The 21,745-nt window shown below is 53.4% G+C and overlaps 1 protein-coding gene across 10 annotated transcripts; it reads right to left on the minus strand.

Annotated features, from left to right (window-relative positions):
• Positions 1–777: 777 nt before the first annotated feature.
• Positions 778–21,625, minus strand: LOC137455443 (zinc finger protein 135-like). Of its 10 annotated transcripts, none has more exons than XM_068166251.1 (3): positions 21,505–21,625; positions 4,348–4,437; positions 778–3,938 (listed from the first exon to the last, which is right to left on the minus strand). In XM_068166251.1, the coding sequence occupies exon 3, from the start codon at positions 3,935–3,937 to the stop codon at positions 2,348–2,350; it is 1,590 nt and encodes a 529-aa protein (XP_068022352.1). In that variant the 5' UTR covers position 3,938; positions 4,348–4,437; positions 21,505–21,625; the 3' UTR covers positions 778–2,347. The 10 variants fall into 10 exon arrangements, with proteins under 10 accessions (XP_068022352.1, XP_068022358.1, XP_068022353.1 ...); XM_068166257.1 differs by having other exon boundaries at positions 778–3,960; XM_068166252.1 differs by lacking the exon at positions 21,505–21,625 and adding an exon at positions 19,245–19,503.
• Positions 21,626–21,745: the final 120 nt, after the last annotated feature.

The following is a 21,745-nucleotide window of genomic DNA, read 5'->3' on the forward strand; positions in this document are numbered from 1 at the left end:
GATGTGTTGTTACCAGGGTGGATACAACCTCTTATCAAAACTGAATTGTTGATTTTATTGATTGCTTTTGCTGTATAATTAATTTTACCTTGCTTGCTTTTATGGATGCAAAGAAAGTGAGAAAGGTCAACCAACAGTGTGGTCTTACTAGCAAAAGGAAAAGGGGAGATGCAGGAGAAAGGTTTTTTTCAGATAGCTTTGGGACAGCTATTTTTGTCTTGAGTCCAAGGATGAGTCCAGGGATGTAGACCTTATCAGGAACTGAAAAGAAAGACCAGGCAGGATTGGGCTGGATATGTTCAGAACCTTGTTTGCTAGCACTAACCTACTGTATGCTTTGCTTGGCAATAGAATGTATGCATAGCAGTAGAAATGTAACCGGAGTGTGGCAAAACTGCTTTAGAAGAATCTGTAAGTTTAGAAGAATCTGTAACACAAGAAATGCCTTTTCTGGGCTTCAAAATAAAGGTCTTCACTTGGAAACATCTTGGCTTGGAAGCTGTGCATGTGGTGACCCTGTGCCACCCTAAATTGACCTTGTGTGTTACTACACCAAGGGTCTTTCCACTGCCCCAGCAGTGGCTTTGCTGTTTACTGTGAACCCTGTGCTTCCAAAAGGAATTCTCCTGCCCCACCAGTGCCCTTCAGTCATTCTAGGGAGTGTGAGGTATGAGACTCAAACCTTAAATGTGTTCTGTCTCAACATTCTGTGACAGCAGAGAAGGTTCCCTTAAGGATCCCCTCAAACAAAACTGAGATGGAACCAAGGAGCTGTTTTCAAACACACTTTAATCTTATCTTTGCTTCTGACTACCAAGGGAAAAGTGAAAATTACAGGAAAGCAGGAGAATTAGGGAATTCTAAAGCAAGGGATTCATGGCACCAGTAGAATCCAGCCCTGTCTACAAACTAAAGCATGCTTCAATCCAAAGTGTCAGCACCTCTGGCTCATGCAGGATGTTGTTCTTGGCTCACACAGGAAAACAACTTTGCAGCTTGGAGTTGGTCAGCAGAAAATCAGAGGCTCTAAACATGGCCCAGCAGCTGCCCTTGTTTGCAGAACAGCAGCTGCAGGATAGGAAAGGAGGAGAAGCAGGGAATTCTAAAGCAAGGGAACAGCACCACCTGGCATCCAGTGTTGTCTCACGAGCTCTAAAGGCTTCCCACAGTGGGGCAGCTCCACACCCCCAAGTTGCTCTCACAGTTTGAGATTTTCCCAGTCCCACCTGCAGTTGCACTTCCTTAGCTGCTTCCCAGTTCCTTGCCCAAGTGCCCTTCTGGGGTTCTCTGCATGTTGGATAGCTCCAAACTGTGCCTGTGCCAGTTATTTGTGGGGAGAGGTCTCTTCACCTGCAGACCATGACATTTGCACAGGCAGTTTCAGCTCCCAATGCAGCATCTTGAGCACAGATCTTGCGGATTTGTGTAGCAGCTCAGCTAGCTCCATCTTGTGCAGCAGCTCACAGTTCTGCCAGGCACACTGCTTAGAGCTGCAGAGCTAATTTCAGAGCCAAGTGTAAGACAGATGTCCTGGGGGAGCATTTCTGGGCACTGTGCTGAGGCAGAGCATCTTTTCTTCAAATGATTCCACTCTTTACACTCTTAAAGCTCCTGAAAACTATTCAACACTCAGAAAAACCTCTTCCCACCTCAGGGGGGACGGGGGGGGAGAGGGGAAAGCCTGAGGGAAGCCCCAGGCTTGCTGGAAAGCAGCAGTGTCTCATAGTGAAAAGCTGACAGAAGCTTTCCAAGGGCTTCCAAAGACATCCCTGAGATCCCCTCTATACCCTCCAATGATTCTGAAAATCAATCCTAGAACCCTCCAGGGTCCCCAAAACACCTATCATCCCTTGACACAATGAAGAAAACACTCTGAGATGTTCCCATGAACACCCTCTCAAGACTCTTCTGTGAAACTCAGTATCACCTCCCTGAACTGGGCACACAGCTCCAGCTCCATTCCTAGGGAACAAATGCCCTCTGCATTTGGGCACTGTGGGCAGAAATGTCTGAAACAAAAGCAAACTGACAGGATTTGGGTAACTTTGGCCTTGTATCGACACAACTGGGCAAAGGACAAAAGTTTTTTTTACCTGAGGGAGACACAAACTGGGGAAGGACCAAACCCTGGCAAAGCTCAGCCCAGCTCTAATGGCAGCTGCAGATGTGCTGACTCAGCACTGTAATTATTCTCAACAGCACTGATTGGTGTTCAGAAGGCCAAGAGGTGTTTGTTCCTGCCGGAGCACCCAGCCTCTGAGAAATGTAGGGGGAAAAGAGGTGATTTTGGTGCTGGAAAGGCTCTCTCAGGGGGTGTGATGACTATTCCAACAGATTATGGGTGGATCTATTTGTGCCTCCCCTCCAGTGTGGTCTGATCTCTGGTGTGGCTGCAGCGGTGCTTGGTAAGGTGTCCCTTCTGGGTGAAGGTCTTGCCGCAGTTGGCACAGGTGAAAGACTTCTCACCAGTGTGCACACGCTGGTGCATGGTCAGGTTGGAACGCTGGGTGAAACGCTTGCCGCAGTCATCACAGCTGTATGGTTTCTCACCACTGTGGACGAGTTGATGCTGGGTGAATGTCGAGATCCTGGTGAAGCTCTTGCCGCACTCAGCACAGGGGACCAGCTTCTCTCCAGTGTGGATGCGGCGGTGGATAGTGAGGTTGGACCTGGTTTTGAAGGTTTTGCCACAGTCCTTGCAAGTGAAGGACTTCTCAGTGCAGTGCACATGACGGTGCTGGCTGAGATAAGAGCTGCGGCTGAAACTCTTGCCACAGCGGGCACAGCTGTACGGTTTGTCACCACTATGGATGATTTGGTGCTGGATGTATGCAGTGCTTGTGGCGAAGTTCTTGCCACACTCAGCACAAGGGAACAGCTTTTCTCTGGTGTGGATGCGGCGGTGGATGTTGAGGCTGGACCTATGTTTGAATTTCTTCCCGCAGTCACTGCAGGGTAAGGACTTAGTGCTGTGCACACCGCGGTGCTGGCTTAGGCTGGAGCTGCGAGTGAATGTCTTGCCACAGTCAGCACAGCTGTATGGCCTCTCACCTGTGTGGGTCCGGCGATGTTCAGTGAGAGTGATGCTGTGGCTGAAGTTCAGGCCACAGTCAGCACAGCTGTATGGTTTCTCACCGCTGTGCATGTATTGGTGCCGGATGAGATGAGCGCTAAAGATAAAGATCTTGCCACATGCAGCACAGGGGAACAGCTTCTCTCCAGTGTGGATGCGGCGGTGGATGGCGAGTGTGGAGCTGTGTTTGAATTTCTTGCCGCAGTCCTGGCAGGTAAAGGGCGTCTCAGTGCTGTGAGTGAGGCGGTGTCGCCAAAGATGAGTGCTCTGGCTGAACCTCTTGCCACAGTTCTCACAAGTGAAGGGCTTCTCACTGGTGTGGATGAGGTGGTGTCGGCTAAGATGAGAGTTCTGGCTGAACCTCTTGCCACAGGTGTCACAAGTGAAGGGCTTCTCACCAGAGTGTGTGCGACGGTGGCTGGTGAGGTGAGTGTTCCGGGAGAAGCTCTGGCCGCAGTCAGTGCAGGTGAATGGTTTCTCTCCCGTGTGGATCAGGCAGTGCCGGATGAGGTCAGAGCTCTGTCTGAACCTCTTGCCACAGTCACTACAGATGAAGGGCCGGGTGCAAGGGTGGGGGCAGTGGTGCTTCACCTGCTCTGAGCCAGGTGGGAAGCTCTGCCCACACTCAGGGCACTGATTCAGCCAAATCGGTGGCACTGAGGGACCTGCTCTGGCTTTATCCTTCTCCTCCTTCTCCTTGCCCTGGTCACATTCACCTTCATCATTATCCTCCTCTTCATACTCATACTCCTCATAGCCATCATTCCCCTTAGCAGCCTCATTCTCCATCCTGTCCTCCTTCTCCTCTCCCTTGGGGCTGAACTTCGGCTGCTCCAACTTGATTTCTGGGTGCTGCTTCTCCATACTGTGGGAAGAAGGGGTCACAGCTGTGCAGAAGGGGAGATGGAAGCACCTGAACCCAGGACCTCAGACCCTGAGATCCCGCCTGGGTCATAACAGCCCCTGACTCCCAATACCTCCCAACACCCAGGTGCAGGAAAGATCTCTCTTTGACCTTTCCTGGCTCAGAAAATGAAGGCAGCAACACTGACTGAGGAATACCAAACCATCTCCAACCTTCTCCCAACACCCTCTACATCCCAACCCCAAACATCACCTCCAGCACACAACTGACCCCCACCAGACTGGGGAGTTCCCAGACTCCCAAGACACCTGATATGCCTCAGAGCCCTGGAGATGTGAAATGTGGTGGGCAGGAGGGAGTGGAGGAGGTTGAGAGGTGCCTTGGGGCAACCATATTCTGGGTTCATTACCTGCTGGTTTGCTCCAAGGGGTAGATCTGCAAACTCTGCTCTTCCCTAGCACACAGGGGCAGGGATGATCCAGACAGAGGGACACAGCTCCTGACAGAGAGAAGCAAAGGGCTCAGAGGAGAGCACTGACCTGCAAGGGATGGCTCAGCACTGCCCAGGACCAGGCAGCACAGCTCAGCCTTGCTGGAGACAGCTCCCAAGCACAGCAGCACAGGCACAGCACACAGCCAAGGCTACTCAAGATGGGAGGCTTCAACAAGTGCAGACTCAGCTCCTTGCCCAGCACACAGCCCCCAGCATGCACCTGCAGGGCAACACCACAACACAGCTGCCTCCACACAGCCTCTCCCAGGCCTTGCCTAAAGCTTTCTCCCACTGACTGCCGCTGCATTTCACAGCAGATCTTCCTCTGGACCCAGCTCTCCTCCCTGGCCCTGCCCCCACCACACTCACTCTGTGCTCAGCTCTGCCCTGCACACACCTCTCTGATGGCCACTCCCCAAGAGAAGATCAGAGCAGCCCTCAGGACACACACAAAGGGAGGTTCATGATCTCTAAAGATGCAGCACAGGGGGAAGGGACTTGCTCAGCTTCTTGCTAAACCTCTTCAGCCCTCACCGGGATGCTGGAGGAGTCTCTGTCTCCTGCCCAAACCTGATCCCTCCAGCACCCTTCACACACCTGCAGCCCAAAGAGACTCAGTGGAAAGGGTTTGGCTTCCTTCTCTCCCTGACCATTTCGCTCAGCTTTCTCTTTGCAGTTCTCCTGGAGCTGCCACTCCACTTCCCCAAGAGAAAATGAGGTTTGATGGGAGGGCACAGTGCCCAGGGGCTGTTGTTAATCTCCCAGCTGACACATGCAGAGCTGCAGCACAATTCACTCCTTTCAGCTCCTCAAATGCTGACAGATTCTGTATTCCCTGCACACACATTTGCCACCTGGGCCCTGGATCCTCTCCCCTTTATGAGGGGACAAGGCCTAATTCCTGCCTGGCCATTCCCAGTCCCTTCCCTCATTCCCAGCTGTGATAAACTGGTTATGATATTTGGCTTTTGCAAGGGGAATTACTGGGAACTGTGGGGCCCAATCATTGGGCCTGGATCATTGGGCTGATTGGTGGGTTATTGTGTGGGGTTTTGGGGAAGAAAGGTGAGGTGCCAACATGTCTGAAGACTGGCCAGGTCAAAAGTGTAGGTTTTGTCTCAGTCTTGATGGAGAGGGGTGGGAGCGTGTTGGGGACTATATGAATATGTACATTTTAATATATTAATATGTGTGTTTGCTGTCTATTTAAGTTCACCTCGTGTTGTTGGGGTGCGCCTCTAGCAAACTCGCTCTGCGCCCAGCGCTGTGTTGCCTTTATTTTATAATAAACTGGTTATAAATTTTCAGCAGTGAGTTTGTTTCTCACAATTTGGTGACCCTGACGTGATTACCCTGCCTGCGACGACTTCACAGACCCTTCGGAAGGGGGGGCGCCCCCGCCGATTTCGGCGGCCCAGAAGAAGGATCCTGGAAGCCTCTCAGAACACGGGTAGATTCAGCCAAACGTTGTAAGATAAAGGCAAGGGAAGGAGCTCCCAACTGTCGCGACTGCCTGTAATTCTAGTGCACAAAAACCCGGGCAAGAAAAGGGCTGTAAGTATTGTCCGGTTGGGCAGGTATTGAGGTCAGTGAGAGTGTGTGCATGAGACGTGAGCTGGACAGTCCAGTCTCACAAAGTGAGTGTGGAGTCCTTCTAACTGCGTTTCCAAGCTCTCGCGAGGGACTTGGCCAGTGAAGGGATGAAGCGGCTGGGGACAGAGAGCGTGGACCTTGGGAAATGGGGCAGGGGTCGGGTAAACAGAGCAGCCCCGGGAAAAATGGGAGCGAAAGGGTACCCAGGGATATACTCCCGGACAGCCCTCTGGGGTTACAATTAGCGTATTGGGAAGAGAATCCTAATACGCGGGATAAAGATCAGGGAACAATGATATATTATTGTATGGAGAAATGGGCTAGAGAGAAGATCAGATCAGACAATTTATTTTGGCCCCAATATGGGTCCTGGGAAGGATGGATCTGTCAGGCTCTCAACCTTTATGTTAACAGTAAGGAGCCTTTTAATCAGGAGGAGAGTGAATATGCCGCTTGCCGGAAAGGCAGCATCTGGTCAGCAGCGGCAGTAACGGTTTTTATGGTGGAGGAAGAGGAAGAGCCAGAACCTGAAAAGCGGGAACCACTGAATCACTTACCCCCACCTTATAACCCTGCAGTACCTAAAGCCCCCCTCCTCCCGGCAGCCCCCCTCCCCTCGGCAGCACCCCCTTCCCTCGGCAGCAACGGCCCCCGCCCCCCTGCAGAGGGACACACTAGCAAATCCACCCGCCAAAGGAGAGGAGGTAGGCAAACTAGAAGACAGGCAAATGTCATTGTTTTAGAGGAAGAGTCTACTGACTCAGACAATCCACATGAAGGAGTGCCATTATATCCTTTGAGAGAGGTGCCCCTGGGGGCAGCCAATGGGGGAATTGGATATGTAAATGCCCCTCTCACTTCTACTGAGGTGAGAAACTTTAAGAAGGAATTGAAAGGTCTCCTGGAAGACCCAATTGGAGTAGCAGAACAATTTGATCAATTTTTGGGGCCAAATATTTACACGTGGGAAGAAATGCAATCAATCATGGGAATCCTTTTTACTTCAGAGGAAATACAGATGATTAGAACAGCTGGAATGAGAATTTGGGAAAGGGAAAACCAGCAGGGCCCTCCAGGTGATCAAAAGATGCCCCTAGCTTCTCCTAATTGGAACCATAATGATGATAGGGGCAGACAAAACATGAATGAATATCAAACCTTGGTTATTAGAGGCATAAAGGAAGCAACATCCTTTGGAAAAAATAGAAGATTGGCAAGATAGAGGACTTCAAGAGTTATTGAGGGAAGCGCAGAAGGTGTGTGTGCTGAGAGAGCTGGCAGATGAGCTGGCCAAGCCACTCTCCATAATTTTCCAGCAGTCCTGGCTCACTGGCGAGGTCCCAGAGGACTGGAAGCTGGCCAACGTGGTGCCCATGCATAAGAAGGGCCGGTTGGATGAGCCAGGGAATTATAGGCCTGTCAGTCTGACCTCAGTGCCAGGCAAGATCATGGAACAGGTCATCCTAAGTGCAATAACACAACACTTACAGGATGGCCAAGGGATCAGGCCTAGCCAGCATGGATTTAGGAAGGGCAGGTCCTGCCTGACCAACCTGATCTCCTTCTATGATCAGGTGACCTGCTTGGTGGATGTGGGGAGGCCTGTTGATGTAGTCTACCTGGACCTCAGCAAGGCCTTTGACATCGTCCCCCATAGCAAACTGCTGGCCAAGCTGTCAGTCCATGGCTTGGACGGGAGCACACTGCGATGGGTTAGGAACTGGCTGGATGGCTGAGCCCAGAGAGTGGTGGTGAATGGTGCCACATCCAGCTGGCAGCCAGTCACTAGTGGTGTGCCCCAGGGATCAGTGCTGGGCCCTGTGCTCTTTAACATCTTTATTGATGATCTGGATGAGGGCATTGAGTCCATCAGCAGTAAATTTGCTGACGACACCAAGCTGGGAACAAGAGTTGATCTGATGGAGGGTAGAGATGCCCTGCAGAGGGACCTCGACAGGCTGGACAGATGGGCAGAGGCCAACGGCATGAGATTTAACACATCCAAGTGCCAGGTTCTGCACATTGGCCACAACAACCCCATGCAGTGCTACAGGCTGGGGTCAGAGTGGCTGGAGAGCAGCCAGGCAGAGAGGGACCTGGGGGTGCTGGTTGATAGTAGGCTGAACATGAGCCTGCAGTGTGCCCAGGTGGCCAAGAGGGCCAATGGCATCCTGGCCTGCATCAGGAACAGTGTGGCCAGCAGGAGCAGGGAGGTCATTCTGCCCCTGTATACAGCACTGGTTAGGCCGCACCTCGAGTACTGTGTCCAGTTCTGGGCACGTCAGTTTAGGAATGATGTTGACTTGCTGGAAGGAGTCCAGAGAAGAGCAACAAAGTTGGTGAGGGGTTTGGAACACACACCCTATGAGGAGAGGCTGAGGGAGCTGGGGTTGCTCAGCCTGGAGAAGAGGAGACTCAGGGGTGACCTTATCACTCTCTACAACTACCTGAAGGGAGGCTGTAGACAGGCAGATGATGGTCTCTTCTCCCATGCACCCAGTACTAGAACAAGAGGACACAGTCTCAGGCTGCGCCAGGGGAGGTTCAGGTTGGATGTTAGGAAGAAGTTCTATACAGAAAGAGTGGTTGCGCTATGGAATGGGTTGCCCGGGGAGGTGGTGGAGTCGCCGTCATTGAAGGTGTTCAGAAGGAGACTTGATGGGGTGCTTGGTGCCATGGGTTAGCTGTTTGGGTGGGTCGGATTGGTTGATGGGTTGGACACGACGATCTTGAAGGTCTCTTCCAACCTGGTTTGGTTTATTCTAATAAAGAGATGAGGAAAAAGCAAAAGCTAAGGCCAAAATTATGGTAGCCAGCATGAGGGAAGCAGGTCAGGTGGGGAAACCTGAGAAGAAAACACAATTCTCCCACCCTCCACCTCCTCGACCTAAGAGGGATAAAACCCCCAGGCCTCACTGGGACCTGGAGAATGCTCAAACTGGAAGTAAGGGTACTGAATGTTATTCTTCTGGGAAAATTGGACATTTTAAACGAGATTGTCAAATGAGGAAGAGAGATCTTAAAGTTTTTGAGGAAGATCAGCAATAGGGCTGTCAGGGGCTCTTTTACCTGGGGCAAAAATACCAACAGGAGCCCTTGATAAAATTAAAAGTAGGACCCCAGGAAGAAATTTTAGAATTTTTAGTAGATACAGGAGCTGAACGTACTTGTGTTACCAAGGTTCCTGAAGGGTGTGTGGAGAGCAAAAATACTGTAAAGGTTTTAGGGGCAAAGGGGGAAGGGTTTAAAGTCCCTGGAGTTAAGGATGTTAAATTAGAAACTGAGGCTAGAATTGGGGTAGGAGAGATTTTGGTAGTGCCAAGCGCAGGATGTAATTTACTAGGGAGAGACTTACAAGTTCAATTGGGCATAGGGGTAGTTCCAGAAGAGGGGCAGATGAGGGTCAGAATATTACAATTAAACACTGAGGATGAGGCAGGGATTAACCCAGAAGTCTGGGCCAGTGAAGAAAATACAGGGAGCTTAGATATTGAACCTATACAAGTAACTATAGAGCAACCAGAACGTCCTATCAGAGTAAAACAGTATCCCATATCTAAAGAAGGGAGAGAGGGATTAAAGCCAGTCATAGACCGCCTCCTTAAAGAGGGGACCTTGGAACCTTGTATGTCCCCACATAACACCCCCATACTACCAGTAAAGGAAGAGGATGGAACTTACAGGTTGGTGCAAGACCTGCGGGAGGTCAGTAAGAGAACTGTGACTCGGTTTCCTGTAGTTTCTAATCCTTACACATTGTTGAGTCACATACCTCCAAATCATAAATGGTATAGTGTCATAGATCTTAAAGATGCCTTCTGGGCCTGCCCATTAGCTGAAAACAGTAGAGATATCTTTGCCTTTGAATGGGAAGATCCAGTCACCAGGAGAAAGCAACAATTGAGGTGGACCAGATTGCCCCAAGGTTTTACACAATCTCCCAATCTGTTTGGTCAAAACCTGGAAAAATTGTTACTGTCATTTCCACAGGAAAGGGATGTTTTAATCACACAATATGTAGATGATTTATTAATTGCAGGAGAAGGGGCAGTTGAAGTTAGAAGGACCACCATAAACCTCTTGAATTTCCTGGGAAATTCGGGATTAAGGGTATCTAAAAGCAAATTACAATTTGTGGAACCTGAAGTTGAATATTTAGGACTATGGTTAAGTAATGGAGCCAGGAAGATAGATCCTGAAAGAGTAGAAGGGATTATATCTCTCCAAGCCCCTAAAACAAAGAAACAAGTCAGAAGATTATTAGGGTTACTAGGATATTGTAGATTATGGATTGAGAGACATAGCCAGTTAGTCAAGTTTTTATATGAAAAATTAGTAGGAGATGATAACTTTGTTTGGACAGGGGAAGATGAGGAGAAATTTGAAGCAATTAAAAAGGCTTTGACTACTGCTCCAGTTTTGAGCCTCCCTTCCCCGCACATGCCATTTCAACTCTTTGTTAATGTGGAAGGAGGGGTGGCCTATGGAGTTCTGACTCAAGAATGGGGAGGGTCACGCAAACCAGTAGCATACTTATCCAAGTTATTAGACCCTGTAAGCCGAGGTTGGCCGGCATGCATTCAAGCAGTGGCAGCCACAGCACTCATGGTGGAAGAAAGTAGAAAATTAACACTAGGAGGAAAATTGGAAGTACATACTCCCCATTCAGTGAGAAATATACTGAACCAAAAAGCAGAAAAATGGCTAACTGATTCTAGGATTTTAAAATATGAAGCAATCTTGATTGATGGTCCAGATCTAACAATCTCCACTAGCCAAAGCCTAAATCCAGCTCAATTTTTATATGGGGAGCCTTCTGAAGCTTTAGTACACGACTGTCTGGAGGTTATTCAATACCAGACTAAAACAAGGGAAGATTTATTTGAACAGGAATTACCAGAAGGGGAGAAATATTTGGTGGATGGGTCCTCTCGGTATGTAAATGGGAAACGCTTGTCAGGATAGGCAGTGGTTGATGGGCTAAGATTGGAAACGATTGAAAAAGGGAAATTACCCTCCCATTGGTCAGCTCAGACCTGTGAGTTATATGCACTGAATCGGGCTTTGCACCTTTTAAGGGATAAAGTGGGAACCATTTATACAGACTCTAAGTATGCTTTTGGAATAGTTCATACATTTGGAAAAGTTTGGGAAGAAAGGGGGATGTTAAATTCAAAAGGGAAAAATTTGATTCATGAAGCCCTAATCTGGGAAGTCTTGGAGACATTGAAACTACCAGAAGAAGCAGCGGTGGTTCATGTAAAAGGGCATCAAAAGGGAACTTCGTTAATCATTAGAGGGAACAACTTAGCTGACAGTGAAGCTAAGCAAGTAGCAGAAGAAGGAGAGGAGCGTGTCCTCCATATACAAGTAACAGCATCAGATGAACAGGAGGAATCACCAGTATTCACTCCTACAGAGGAACAAGCACTTGAAAAGATAGGGGGAAGGAAAGATGAAAAAGGGATCTGGAAATTGGAGGATGGGAGACAACTGATTTCAAAAGCCTTAGCCCGAAAAATCCTCGAGCGATTACACCTTAACACCCATTGGGGAACCAGAGCTCTGTGTGATCATTTCCTACGGGATTATGGCTGTACTGGAGTTTATGAGATAGCTAGGCAGGTAACCACCAAATGCCTCGTATGTCAAAAAGTAAACAAGAAAGTCATGAGGCAGGTTCCATCTGGGGGGCGTACCATATCCTTACGCCCCTTCCAAGCTATTCAAGTAGACTTTACTGAACTACCTCAGATAAACAGATAGAAATACCTCCTACTTCTAGTGGATCATTTGACACATTGGGTAGAAGCTGTGCCGGTCTCCAGAGCAACCGCCAATGTAGTAACTAAAGTGATATTGGAAAACATAATCCCCAGGTATGGGTTGGTACACCGGATAGATTCTGATCGAGGCACTCATTTTACATCAAAGGTGGTCCAACAATTAATGGACAGTTTGGGCATACATTGGGAACTTCATACCCCCTGGCACCCACAGAGCTCGGGGAGAGTAGAAAGAATGAACCAAACACTGAAACAAACCCTTACCAAATTAATGATTGAGACCCAGATGACATGGGTCAAGTGCCTACCCTTGGCCCTGTTCCGGATCAGGACACAGCCGAGATCTGATGTTGGTGTATCACCTTATGAAACGATGTTTGGGCTACCTTATTTACAAGGTGGGAGGGAAATCGCTAATTATGAATTGGGGGACAAAAACATTAGAAATTATGTGATGGTAATTGGGAGAACATTACAACATTTACAGGCTCAAGGGATGTTATCTCAGTCAGTTCCTTTGGATTTCCAAATCCACAAATTTAAACCAGGAGATTGGGTTATGATAAAAATGTGGAAAGAACAAACACTTACACCTCAGTGGGAAGGACCCTTTCAGGTCTTGCCTACTACAGAGACTGCAGTGCGGACAGCAGAGAGAGGATGGACACACGCAACAAGAGTTAAAGGACCTGTGGATCCACCCACCGAATGGACTGTGGTACCCCAAATGGAGGACCTAAGGATGGTCATCAGACGAGTTCCAGTATCAGAGCAGGAGTGGTAATGGTCCTTGCCTGGGAACATAAAACCTCCCTGGACATGGGGATATAGTCCAAGCAGAGTATTGATGGGATTGAAGGAGGCAAGACCAGGTGGACCTCTGTAATTGCCACGAAGAAGATCTAGAACCATGGCTGTGGGCAGCAACCCCATAGGCCATGTGAGTGGAGTTACAAGTCAAACCGGACTCCTAATTCCCAGGGTTCTACCGTAGCCACTCCCTGTGTATGGTGCCTAGAGGAAACATTTTAGGCACGGAACATCAGTTGTTATTCCATTCCCTTTAAGTTGGATTTTGCTTGTTGTAGAATTGTTGCCAAGTTAGGTTATTATGGCTCAAGCCAAGTGTAGTAGAAAGAAGGGGAGGGATTGTGATAAACTGGTTATGATATTTGGCTTTTGCAAGGGGAATTACTGGGAACTGTGGGGCCCGATCGTTGGGCCTGGATCGTTGGGCTGATTGGTTGCTTATTGTGTGGGGTATTGGGGAAGAAAGGTGAGGTGCCAACATGTCTGAAGACTGGCCAGGTCAAAAGTGCAGGTTTTGTCTCAGTCTTGATGGAGAGGGGTGGGAGTGTGTTGGGGAATATATGAATATGTACATTTTAATATATTAATATGTGTGTTTGCTGTCTATTAAGGTTCACCTCGTGTTGTTGGAGTGTGCCTCTAGCAAACTCGCTCTGCGCCCAGCGCTGTGTTGCCTTTATTTTATAATAAACTGGTTATAAATTTTCAGCAGTGAGTTCGTTTCTCACACAGCCCATCCATGTCCCTGCTGCCTTGGCTCTCCCATTGCCCTGGATCCCCCACCTCCACTGCCCCTGCAGCTGGAAGAGTGGAGTGGGAAATGCTGTGGAAGCATCTAAGGAACTGGGCTGGAAGCAGGAGCACAAGAATGGAAGGGGCCTGAGATGAAAGACTGGGATCAGCTGCAGGGCTGAAAGAACAGCACCAAGCCAAGGGGGGGTTACAGATGAGGGCTGGGGAGGGACCCTGCAGCCACCTCATGCAACACCTGAGGAGAGGAAGGGGGACAGAGAGGGAGTGAGACCTCAGGTGACTCCTGCCATGGGGTATGGCTGGGGTGGGTGGCTAGGAGCCCTGAGTGCCTGCTTGGGCTGTGCTGGAGGCAGGAGGGGTCAGGGGACTGTCCTGAGCCAGGCAGGGTTTGGGGCTTTGAGCTTCTGGGGACAGCTGCTGTCAGCACCATTGTAGGTAGGAGCCAGGCAGAGCCTCACAGCTGCTGAACTAAGCCCTCCCACCCCCTGCAGCCTTCAGCCTCCATCTCTACATCCATTGCTCCATCTCCATTCACTTGCTGCCCTCTGAGAGTCCCCAAGACCCCAGGGCTGATCTACACACCCAGCAGGGCCCAACAGAAGCCCCTGGATGACAGCATGGAGGAGAATCCCTGTGGTGGGGGGAAGGCACTGGGATGTCTTACACCAGAGAGGAGAGACCTCCAGAAGGGACAGCAGAGACCAGAGGGACACCAGAAAGTGTCATCTCTCTTAGTTCATTCCCACAGGGCCTGCACCCACTCTTTACAAAGGAACAGCACAGGCTCTCCAGCCTCCTTTTCCCTTCCTCTCTGCTCCCAGGAACAGCTTCTGGGATCTCTCTCTGCAGAGGAGCTTTGAGGCCTTGGCAACGCTGCCAACTGCGGTCTGGAGCGGTCTGGCTCACCTGGGAGCTGCCTACCAGAATCTGTTACTGCATCTCTTGGGTATGGGGGCAGCAGGGGCAGAGAGGCATGGGGGAGGGGGAAGGCATTTGGGGCCTGGGGTTCTGGCCTGGTTTGGTGGAGCTTTGGAGGAAGCTTTGGCCTAGGCAGGTTGCTTGGGTCCCGGGGCCGAGGTGCACTATGGATCGTTGTGGATTTGATGCTTTGCACTGCAGGATGCAGCTCTGAACAGCACAGCCATGGAAACTGCCCAATTCTATCCAACCCTCTGGGCACAGCTTTGCATCAGCTCCTTTGTCAAGGCTCAAAGAGAGCCACTCTGGCTCCTTAAACCTAAGGCAATACCCTGCAGAACAAGATGGAGGAGCTCAAGGGGACAAGCTGCAGAGGTGGCCCAGGGCAACCGCCTGAGGTCCAACAAGAGCAAGGGCAGGGTCCTGTCCCTTGCCTGGGACAATCCTCACAATCAGGACAGGCTGGGGGAGGAGGGGATAGGAAGCAGCCCTGCAGAAAAGGACTGGGGGGTGCTGCTGGACAAGAAGCTGGACAGGAACAGACAGGGGGAGCCTGCAGCCCACAAGGCCAAGGGCAGCCTGGGCTGCACCAAAAGCAGCAGGGCCAGAGATGGACAGAGGGCATCCTGGCACTTGGCTCTGCTCTGCTGAGGCTTCACCTGCAGCACTGCAGCCAGCTCTGGAGCCCTCAACACAGGAAGGACATGGACCTGATGGAGAGGGCCCAGAGGAGGGACACAGAAATGATCAGGGGCTTGGAGCAGCTCTGCTACCAGGACAGGCTGAGGGAGCTGGGGGTGTTCAGCCTGGAGAGGAGAAGAGAAGACTCTGGGGAGACCTAAGAGTGACCTTCTGCTACCTGAAGGGGTCTACATGAAGGCTGCAGAGGGACTGTTTGCAAAGCCTGCAGGGACAGCACCAGAGGCAATGGCTTCAAACCAGAGCAGAGCAGATTGAGATTGAAGGTGAGGAACAAGTTCTGCACCAGGAGGCTGCTGGAACACTGCAACAGGTTGCCCAGGGAGGGGGTTGAGGTCCCAGCCCTGGAGATGTTCAGGGTGAGGCTGGACAGGGCTCTGGGCACCCTGATCTAGTGGAGGATGTCCCTGCTGACTGCAGAGGGGCCAGGACTGCATCACCTTTGCAGGCCCGTTCCAACCCAAACCACTCTAGGATTCTAGGAGTCTAAGTGCAGCCTCCAGGGAGAGGAGGAAAAAGATGAGGCAGAGCAGGACAATGAAGAGGGTAAAGAAGAGGAGAACCAAAATCCCTTCCAAAGTCCTCCAAACCTCTGCCAAATTCCTTGAGAGCTCTTCCAGCTCTGCAGAGTTCATTCTGGAGAGAGCTGAGGGAGTTTCTAGGCTCAGGGATGTGTTACACACTCTGCACAAATGCTCCAGAAGCTTTCCAAGTGCCCTCAAAACCATCAGCACAGCTCTGCCAGCACACAATGCCAGGTTGCAAGGGACCCCAAGGCTCAGCTGCTCCAACCCTGCCAGCTGACACTGGACTGGAAAGGAGCTGGCCCAGCCCCTGCCAAGCTGAGCCTCCCAACTCTGCCCTGCAGGGGAATCCACCACTGCCCTGGGGAGATGATTCCAAGGGCTGACTGAGAGGAAAAAGCTTTTTCCTCTGCAGGGCACTGTTCCACTTCAGCTCAACTCTTGCAGCAGCTCTTTGAGATCTGCCTTTGGAGCATCACAAACTCTGAAGCAGTGCAGGGAAAAGCAGCTCAGCTTCAACTTCCCACTGCCTGAACGCTCACATTTTAAATTCCAGGCAGGGGCCAAGCACACACCCAGCCCCCAAGCTCACACCCAGCCCCCAAGCTCACACCCAGATCAAAAGTGCAGAAGCAGATCCCAAGCTCAGATGCAGCTGCCATGCTCGAGAACCAACAAATAAGCTCAGGACCACTTCCCAGGCTCAGAAGCAGCTCCCAATGTCAGAGCCAGCAAATCAGCTCAGAATCACTTTGCAAGCTCAGACCCAGCTCAAAAGTGCAGAACCAGCTCCCAAGAACCACCAAATAAGTTTAGAACCATTTCCCAAGATAAGACCCAGCTCCCATGTTCAGAAGCAGCTCCAAAGCTCAGACCAAGCCCTCAAGCTCAGATGCAGCCCCAAAGCTCAGACCCAGATCACAAATGCAGAAGAAACTCCCAATCTCAGATGCTGCCCCCAGGGTCAGACACAGCCCCCAGGCTCACACCAACATCCCAAGCCCAGAAGCAGCCTCCAAGCTCACAGCCAGCTCAAAAGGGCAGAACCAGATCCAAAGCTCAGATACATCTACCAAGCTCAAGAATCAGCCACTAAGCTCAGAGGTGGCTCCCAGGCTCAGACCCAGATCAAAATGCAGAGCCAGCTCCCAAGCTCAGACCCAGATCAAAATGCAGAACCAGATCCCAAGCTCAGACCCAGCTCTCAAGCTCAGACTCAGCTGCCTGTTAGAAAGCAGCTCCAAAGTCCAGACCAGGCCTCAAGCTCAGGCCCAACCCCCAAGCTCAGGCCCAGATCAAAAGTGCAGACACAGATCCCAAGCTCAGATGCAGCTCCCAAGCTAAGAACCAGCAAATCAGCTCACACCCAGCCCCCAGGCTCAGAGCCAGTTCCACAACTTTGCTTATTTCAAGTTCCCTTCATTGCAGTTCTGCTGAGTGTCCAAATTGAAGCATTCAGAGAATGCTTTGGGCTGGAAGGGACCCCAAAGATCAGACAGCTCCAACCCCCTGCCATGGCCACAGGCACCTTCCACCACACCAGGCTGCTCAAGCCCTCATCCAACCTGACCCTCAGCACCTCCAGGGAGAGGGCAGCCAGCACCTCCCTGGGCAGCCTGCTCCAGGCTCTCACCACCCCCACTCCAAACTATTGCCTCCCAAGCTCCACTCCAAATCTGCTCTCCTCAACCTTCAAGCCAGTCCCCCTCAGCCCATCACTCCCAGCCCCTCACAGAAGTCCCTCCCCAGCTCTCCTGCAGCCCCCAACAGCTACCATGAGGCTGCTCCAACCTCTCCCCACAGCCTTCTCCTCTCCAGCCTCAGCAGACACAACTCTTACAGACCACCCCCACAGGGGAGCTGACACAGCCCTCCCACCATGCCCATGACCTCCAACGCAGCCTCTCAACCTCCTCACCCCCTGCTCAACCTCCTGCCCCTCTTGGGGGCACCAGAGCTGCACACAGCACTGCAGCTGGCAGCACACAATGCTGCCAGCACAAAAACCATTGCAGCAAAAGCCTCAAGCTGTGCTCAGCTGCCAAAACCAAAGGGAGCTGAACCTGGCCACAAGAGAAAGGACCAAACCGAGCCAAGAGACTGATCCAACACCCAAGGCTGCACAAAACAACCAGCAAGAGCCTCAAGCAACAGCAGACCTGCAGCTGGGCTGCAAAGCTCTAGGGAAGAAAACCACTCCAGAAGGGCTCCAGAGCCCCAGGGACTGAGAAGCCCAGGCTCTCACTCTCCTCCTGCAGAAGGAAAGCTTGACTTGGCCACAAGAAGCCAAGCACTTCCCCACACCAATCCATGCACACCACTTGACTTTCAACCTCCTTCACGCCCTTGGCTAGCAGCAGCACTTCCTCAGCCCACAGCTCCAGCAACACCACAAGGCCTTGAAGGCTCTCCTGCGCTCCACAGCTCCCAGCCACACACCTTGGCCACCCACAAGCCAAGAAGCTTCCTGCTCACCACTTCTCTTGCCAAGCCTCACCTCCCTTCTGCCCTCTCAGGACACCACAAACTAACCCCAGAAGGCTCCAGCTGACAGCACTGCTTGCAAGAATCCCAGGCAGTTCCAAGGGCAGACTGTGAGCCCAGAGGCAAAACCCAAACCTCTCCCCTCTCCACAGCACTCTCTCCCATTTCCCATCCCTGCCAGCACCTAAGATGCATTTGCTCTGGGGCAGCTTCCTCACACAGCCACACAATTGCCTGGCCTGCAAAAGACCTCTCTGAGCAGCGAGGCCAACTGGCAGCCCCAACACCACCAGGGACACCAAACCATGGCCCCATGGCCACACCTTGCTGCAACACCTCCAGGCATGGCCACTCCACTGCCTCCCTGGGCAGCCTCTGCCAGGCCCTGACCACTCTGGCACCAAACTCATTCCTCCTCCTCTCCAACCTAAGCCTCCCCTGCCAGAATTTCAGGCCACTTCCTCTCCTACCACCTGAGACTAGGCAGAAGAGCCCAACCCCCACCTCACTGCAGCCTCCTTGCAGGGAGCTCTAGACAACAAGGAGGGCTTCCCACAGCCTCCTCTTCTCCACACAAAACACCCACAGCTCCCTCACCTCCCAGCCCAGCAGGGAGCAGAGGGGGACAGGGAAACGGACACAGGGCCAGCCCCTGCAGCACACCAGCAGCCAAAGGGGTCCTGCAGCTGCCCCTGGCAGGGGGATTCAGCAGCACAAGGAACCCCCAAACACACCCACCCCGAACCCCCCCCACGCACCCACAACCCCACACACGACACCCACCCACCCCCAACACCCTGCCCTACCCCACACCCCCCCCACAGACACACACACCCCACAGCTCCCCACACCACCCCCAACACCACACACCCCCACAGCTCCCCACACACTGCCCAGACACACACAGCTCCCCACAACCGCACCCACCCCCTCGCAGCACCCCAGCACTCCCCACTCCAAGCCTCACCACCCCGACCCACACCACAGCCACACACAGCCTCCCCCAGCACCAACAACTCCCAACACACAAACCCTACAACAACCCTAAGCACCCCGCTACACCCCGACCACCCTCCCGCACCCCACAACCCCCAACACCTCCCCCCAAAACCCCACACTCCCCTTCCCCACTCCACCACACAACCCTCACACCCCGACCCTTCCCACACCCACCTCCCCAACGCCTCCTCAGCCCCACACATTCCCTCACCCCACCTGCAGCCCGCACAAAGGCCACGCACAGTACCAGGCTGACCAAGAGCTCAGCGGACACCAAGCTGCCGACCGCCGGCCCCGGCAGGCTCCCGCCGAGCACAAAGCGCTGCGAGGGAGGCCCCGGCCCGAGCCCTCCGCCTCAGGCACCCACGTGGCGCCGGCAGCGCCAGCAGGGCTGGGGCCGCAGAGGAAGTCCCGCCCACGCCCGGGCAGCCACAGCCAATCAGAGGCCCCGGCAGCGCAGCAGCACCTCCCCCTCCCCTCCCCGCTGCCATTGGTGCTGCCCACGGCCGGGCAGCCACAACCAATCAGAGCCGCCGGAGTAGCCCAGCCACGCCTCCAAGTCGCACCGGGGATCCGCCCCTGCCGGCTGCCGGCGCCCTTTCGGCTGCCGCCTGGCGAGGGGAGCGGTGCCTCGGCTGCGCGCGCAGACAGCGCTGTCGCGACAGAGCTGCGGGGTCGTGAGGTGTGGCGGGGCAGGAGAGGCTGAGGGGGCCGGGGAGCGACGGGAGCAGCGGAGCGGAGCCGGGGGCACTGCAGATGGAGCCAGGAAATAGCTCTGCAGAGGTGGGTCACAGCAATGTCCAGATCGAGACCCTGGACAAAAGGCACAGGAAATGACCTTGCTGCTGCTGCCCAGCAACCCAGCCCGGACTCCTCACCCTCTGAGGCATCAGAACTGCAACCAGAGACTCACTGTGCTCAGGAACGCAAAGCCCCTGGCTAAGGGAGCTGTGAGGAGCTGCACAGCTTCTCCTGCAGTGCTAAAGGATCTCCAACTGCAGTCACCGGGAGCCAAAAGAATACCAGCCCCAGCACCTGGCATTTGCCAGCAGCACAGCAAGAAACAAACCCTCTGCCTCCCAAATCTCATCCAGAACACCAAAGACAAACCAACAACAAACCCAAACCCCCAACAGTTCAAGGAGGAACTGACAAACTGATGCAGCACATCCACAGCTAGATCAGGCCTGATGCAGTGCATCCCTCTGGAGCCCTGATGGGAATTGTTCCTAGGCAGGAGGCAGGGAAGGGAACTGGATTTTGGCATTGCTGTGCCATTCAAAACAGACTCCAGGGACCAGTGGCTGTGGCACCACTTAAAGCCCCAGACAGTCGATACATAATCCCGTGACAAATACTGTGCTGAAATTCGGTCTGCAGCTCACACTCGGTGACACAGATCCTTGTGCTGCCTCTCTAGAGACTTGGGGATGGATCTGTTGTGGTACTAACAAAAACCCTCCAAAACCCAGCCTAAAATGCCCCCAGGGAAACCACAGCAGCAGCCTGAGAGCTCAAAATGCCTCCCTGGGACCCTCAGTTACCTCCTTGCACCCCAAAGCTATCCCAAAGGAACCAAGGACGACCCCAAAGGAGTCCCCAGATGGAGCTGAGAGGGAAGAACAGGAGGGAGCTAAAATGTTGCTGCCACCAGCAGTTCTCTTTGCCTCAAGCCAGGCACAGTCCCAACCGGTGCTGCCATGGCCCTGCTGCTCACAATCCCTCCAGAGCCCCCAGCCCTGGGTCCCCTGGGGGTTCTGGGGGGATCCTTTCCTGCCCCCTGGGGCTTGGAGGCCATTTCTGGCTCCTTTGGGATACTTTTGGGGCGCCAGGGCAGTACCCGAGGGTCCCAGGCAGGCATTTTGGGGTCCCAGGCTGGTGGTTTGGTTCCCTGGGGGCCAGTTCAGGCTCCTGGGTTCTCACTTTGGTGTCCTGGGGGAACATTCTGGGCTCCAGGAGGCATTTTGGGCTGTGCCTTTGCTCGTCCTGCTTGTGGCAGGGGCCAGCCTGGGCTGCCCGGGGGGGCACAGGGGGTCCGGAGAGGCTGTTTGGGGCTTCAGGGCTGGAACTGCCCCCACAGACCCCCACCCAGCCCCACAGGAGCCCAAGCCCGGCCCCGAGCCCCCCCTCAGCCCCAGGGGATCCTGATCCCAGCCACAGCTTTCCCCCGAGGCTCCCAAAGGATCCAGGTCACAACCCTCAGCCCCCAGGGATCCCAACCCCACCCCCCCCCAGCCCTACCGCTGCCCCCTGCCCCAAACACCAGCCCTGCAGACCCCACGGATCCCTCCCCACAGCCCCCCCACACCAACCCCCACAGCTCCTCCTTCTGCCCCTCCAGAAGCTGCTCCCAGCCCCACGGAGCCCCCTGCCCCCCACGCCCCTCCGACCCCCAACTCCACACACGCCCCCGGCAGCCCCACGCAGCCAGACCCTTCCCCGCTCCGCTGCCGCCGCCCCCAGCGCTCCCCGGGCCCCTCAGCCCCTCCCGCCCCGCCGCAGCTCACCAGCCGGCAGCTGCCGCTCGCCCGCCAGCCCCTCCGGCACTCCTCCCGCGCTCCAGCCCCGCTGCCGCTCCCCACGAGGCAGCAACAACGGCGGTCGCGGCCGGCAGCGGCAGCTCCTCGCTGTGCCTCGGCAGCAGCCAGGGGGAGGAGCTGCCGCGCTCCCGCCGCCTCTGATTGGCTGCGGCTGCCCGGGCGTGGGCGGGACTTCCTCTCCGGACCCAGACCCCGCCTCCGGCTGGCC

This window comes from Melanerpes formicivorus, unplaced genomic scaffold (assembly GCF_026170545.1).
Source record: "Melanerpes formicivorus ecotype bairdi unplaced genomic scaffold, bMelFor1.0.p_v2 SCAF_99, whole genome shotgun sequence".
In the NCBI taxonomy this organism is placed as follows: domain Eukaryota; kingdom Metazoa; phylum Chordata; class Aves; order Piciformes; family Picidae; genus Melanerpes; species Melanerpes formicivorus.